The sequence below is a fragment of the Zophobas morio genome, unplaced genomic scaffold (assembly GCF_036711695.1).
Source record: "Zophobas morio isolate AGI-343-1 ecotype UQ-CSIRO unplaced genomic scaffold, CSIRO_AGI_Zmor_V1 ptg000020l, whole genome shotgun sequence".
NCBI classification, from domain to species: Eukaryota; Metazoa; Arthropoda; class Insecta; order Coleoptera; family Tenebrionidae; genus Zophobas; species Zophobas morio.
In genome coordinates this window covers 1,335,964-1,340,753 of record NW_026972125.1, presented here as the reverse complement: position 1 = coordinate 1,340,753, position 4,790 = coordinate 1,335,964, and the positions used below count along the sequence as shown (strand labels likewise).

The following is a 4,790-nucleotide window of genomic DNA, read 5'->3' as shown; positions in this document are numbered from 1 at the left end:
AAATTGAAAAATTTCAAAACTGAAATATAGAAAAATTAAGAAACCGACTCTTGATGAAAGAAGGGATAAGTTTTAATTAATTCATAAATGAACACAAAAAACATCGTCACCTTTGGAGTTGTACCCTTGGAACCAGTTTTTACAGAACTTGTGCAGTAACCAGTCTTTTATTAAACCAATTACCCAGTTTACGCACCTCCCTGACACAGCTAGATTATTTAAGTCAGCTTAAGTATTACTCTTGGAACCAGTTTTTGTAGAACTCGTATGGTAATCAGTATTTTATTAAACGACAACAAAACAGAATATTGTTAAAATGCCTCCTTGCCTCGCCAGTGTAACCAAAATCTATGCAACACACCCAAAATTGAAAAAACAAGACGTGGACACAATTTTCGATTGGCTGAAAACGCAACCCCACTTACCGGAACTGAAAGGCAAACTCAAAAACCTTCCATAGAAACAAATACTCATCCACTAGTTTTTTTTTTTCAGAACTTCAAGTGATTTTATTTCTTCACAGCTGCAATTATGAAACATCCCAAACTAAAACCACCATCGAGAATTATTTCACACTTCGAACAAGCTCGGACCTTTTTCAGAGCGCTGACGAAGACATAGTCAGAAGAGTATTATCTACTGCGTAATTCAAAATCGTCGCAAAAATCGAGATTAATTTTTTTGTAGATTTTTAGATATTTTTCCAAAAAAAACTCCAGAGGGGTATGTAGTTTTCTTACTGGGGTTGCTGAACCCCAACCCTGAGAAATTCAACTGTAACGAAACTCTCAAAGTGGCTATTATGGTCCTGTGCTTGTATTTTCACCAATACGGTCCTGCAAACGGGTTGGTGCTTTTAGTAGATTTGAGAAACACGACTTTTGGCCATTTGTTTCGGATGAATGTCAGTGCAATGAGGGGGTTTGCGAATTTTTTGCAGGTATAATTAGGAGAATGGAAATTTTTAGGTTAGGGTTTTCATAAATGATGCTAATGGTAACATTCAAGTGTGTTCCGCCTCGCTGACAGTGTGTAACCATCTCCATGGCAACGACAGTTTAAATGTCATATTTACTGATAATTCTGATTTTAAAGCGAAGAAGTGGCAAATTTATGAAAGCTCTCTATAAAGGTGATAAATGTCAATTTGAAGATATGTTTTTTCAGGATTCGGCGCCAACAAGGCTGAAGGGAATACATTACGTTAATACCGTTCCTGTCACTAGACACTTTATTACACTAGGGAAGCAATTTTTGAAGAAGGAAATTCACGAAATGGTAACAATGCGGGGGTTATAAATTTTTGAAGCCTGTTTTTTTTGTAATATTAATAGATTAAATCCCACACTGCACTAGATTCGTTGTACGAATATATTCCAAAAGATTGCTTACCGGAAGAATATGGTGGCATCGTTGAACCACGGTTGAAACTTCATGGTAAAATATACGCATTTTTTCCAAGTAAAATGTACTATAATATCATTTTGTAGAAGAAAATTTAGAAAATCTTTTAAAAAACTTGGATTTTTTTAAGTGGCACGATAGTCAAAAAGTGGACGAAAGTAAACGGATTCGGAAGACGCATAGATGGTTTTTTAGAATGTAGTAGTTAAAATCTCAACACATTTTATGTAGAACTAATGATACAATGTACACAAAATCCTCATAAATTATATACACCTAAATTTATTTATCCTTTTCAACGTTAATCAAAATTTATCTGATAAATTATGAACTAAATTTATTTGTTCCTCTCTTTCCAAAAATCAGATGATGTCATCTCAAAATTTTCGAATTTTCGATTCCTTGATTTCTTTGTTTTTCGATTTTTCAATTTTTCAAATTTTGACGTTTCGAAATTTTCAGTTTTCCGATTCCTGAATCTTTTTTTTTTCTTTCCCATTTCTCGATTTTCCAAAGGTTCGATTTTTCACTTCAATTTTTGAATTTTTCGATTTTTCAGGTTTTTGATTTTTGATTTTTTCGATTTTTTAATTTTTGGATATTTCTTTCAGTTTTGGATTTTTCAATATTTCGATTTTTGGACTCCTGGATTTTTTGATTTCTGGATTTTTTACTTTTTGGATTTTCAATTTTTCGTCAAATTTTCAAAATTTTTAAATTTTCGATTTTCAAATTTTTAGATTTTTCAATTTTATGATTTATCGAATTCAAAGGTTTCGATGTTTCGATTATTCAATCTCTCGATTCATCAATTTTTCAATTTTTAACTTTTTCTCTAATTTTTCGATTTCTCGATGTCTCATTTTTTGAATTTTTCGATGTTTCGATTTTTCAGTTATCCGATTTTTCAATTTTTTAAATTCTGAAGTTTCGATTTCTCGATTTTTCAGTTTTTCCATTTTTAATTTTTAGATTTTCGAATTTTTATTTTTTGATTTTTTGATGTTTGGATTCCTTGATTTTTGAATTTTACGATATTTATTTTTCACTTTTTCGGTGTTTGTATTTTTCAGTTTTTCGATTTCTCAATTAATTTATTTTTGATTTTTCCATTTCTGGACTTCTCTAAGTTTCGATTTTTCAATTTTTCGATTTTTTAATTTTTGGATATTTCTTTCAGTTTTGGATTTTTCAATATTTCGATTTTTCGATTTTTGGACTCCTGGATTTTTTGATTTCTGGATTTTTTACTTTTTGGATTTTCAATTTTTCGTCAAATTTTCAAAATTTTTAAATTTTCGATTTTCAAATTTTTCGATTTTTCAATTTTATGATTTATCGAATTCAGAGGTTTCGATGTTTCGATTGTTCAATCTCTCGATTCATTAATTTTTCAATTTTTAACGTTTTCTCTAATTTTTCGATTTCTCGATGTTTCATTTTTTGAATTTTTCGATGTTTCGATTTTTCAGTTATCCGATTTTTCGATTTTTTAAATTCTGGAGTTTCGATTTCTCGATTTTTCAGTTTTTCCATTTTTAAATTTTAGATTTTCGAATTTTTATTTTCTGATTTTTTGATGTTTGGATTCCTCGATTTTTGAATTTTACGATATTTATTTTTCACTTTTTCGGTGTTTGTATTTTTCAGTTTTTCGATTTCTCAATTAATTTATTTTTGATTTTTCCATTTCTGGACTTCTCTAAGTTTCGATTTTTCAATTTTTCGATTTTTTAATTTTTGGATATTTCTTTCAGTTTTGGATTTTTCAATATTTCGATTTTTCGATTTTTGGACTCCTGGATTTTTTGATTTCTGGATTTTTTACTTTTTGGATTTTCAATTTTTCGTCAAATTTTCAAAATTTTTAAATTTTCGATTTTCAAATTTTTCGATTTTTCAATTTTATGGTTTATCGAATTCAGAGGTTTCGATGTTTCGATTGTTCAATCTCTCGATTCATCAATTTTTCAATTTTTAACTTTTTCTCTAATTTTTCGATTTCTCGATGTCTCATTTTTTGAATTTTTCGATGTTTCGATTTTTCAGTTATCCGATTTTTCGATTTTTTAAATTCTGGAGTTTCGATTTCTTGATTTTTCAATTTTTCCATTTTTAAATTTTAGATTTTCGAATTTTTATTTTCTGATTTTTTGACGTTTGGATTCCTCGATTTTTGAATTTTACGATATTTATTTTTCACTTTTTCGGTGTTTGTATTTTTCAGTTTTTCGATTTCTCAATTAATTTATTTTTGATTTTTCCATTTCTGGACTTCTCTAAGTTTCGATTTTTCAGTTTTTAGATTTCTCAATTTTCCAATTTTTTAATCGACGAGTTTTTGAATTTTTATTTTTCTGATTTTTACTTCCCGAGCGTAAGCAAAGGAAGTATTGTAATCGAGTCCGTCGGCCGACTCTCTACTTTTACGTTTTCTCGATCTTTCATGACCCCTAGAAGACGAAGAAATAGGTCTCCCATTTCCGTCTGTCTGTCCGTCCGTCTGTCCGTCCGTCTGTCCGTCCGTCTGTCCGTCCGTCTGTCCGTCCGTCTGTCCGTCCGTCTGTCCGTCCGTCTGTCCGTCCGTCTGTCCGTCCGTCTGTCCGTCCGTCTGTCCGTCCGTCTGTCCGTCTGTTGTCCCGGATTTTTATTAGACAGATAATCTCCGAAAGTACTCGACCGATTGTTGTGAAATTTTGTACTTATATTAAGAATATCATGTAGATGGTAAAACGCTAACCAAAATTTGTCTAATCATCCCCACCACTAAAGCGATGACGTCACTTCAAAATTGTACATAGTAAATGGGTTTTCAATTGTATAAAATAACATAGTCCTACACATGTAGTTTACAACTCTGAATCGACTTTTCACCCGAAACGTCCAGATTTTTGGAAAAAAAATCAAAATTATAAAACAACATTTTGAAATTTAATTTTTAATCTGCTAACCAGAATGCTTTGAAATGTTGCAGATGTTTTAAGGCTATAAAGACCATCATAAATCTTTAGTCAAAAAATATTTGCTTATCCCCTCCAAAAACTTGATGACGTCAGCTCAAAAGTTTGTGGAATAAATCATATCTAAAATGTACAAAATATGATGAGTCTGTACTTGTGATCTATCACTCCATTCATATTTTTTGGATTTGCATATACAGGGTGACTCAAAAAAATTAATGAATGCGTAAATATATTTTATTGATTTAATCAGGAACTACAAAACGGAATGCTCTGACATCTTGCAGATGTTTTAAGGTCATAAAGAGCATAATAAATGTTTAGTCAAAATATATTTGCTTATCCCCTCCAAAAACTTGATGACGTCAGCTCGAAAGTTTGCCGAATAAATCATATCTAAAATGTACAAAATATGATGAGCCTGGA

At 30.7% G+C, this 4,790-nt stretch overlaps 1 protein-coding gene across 1 annotated transcript; it reads left to right on the top strand.

Annotated features, from left to right (window-relative positions):
• Window positions 1-285: 285 nt before the first annotated feature.
• LOC135131523 (clavesin-1-like) lies at window positions 286-1,662 on the top strand. The gene is made up of 6 exons (XM_064059303.1): window positions 286-437; window positions 496-643; window positions 688-940; window positions 1,168-1,278; window positions 1,335-1,437; window positions 1,491-1,662. Exons 1-6 carry the CDS (start codon window positions 317-319, stop codon window positions 1,604-1,606), a joined length of 852 nt encoding a protein of 283 aa, XP_063915373.1. The 5' UTR covers window positions 286-316; the 3' UTR covers window positions 1,607-1,662.
• The last annotated feature ends 3,128 nt before the right edge of the window (window positions 1,663-4,790 follow it).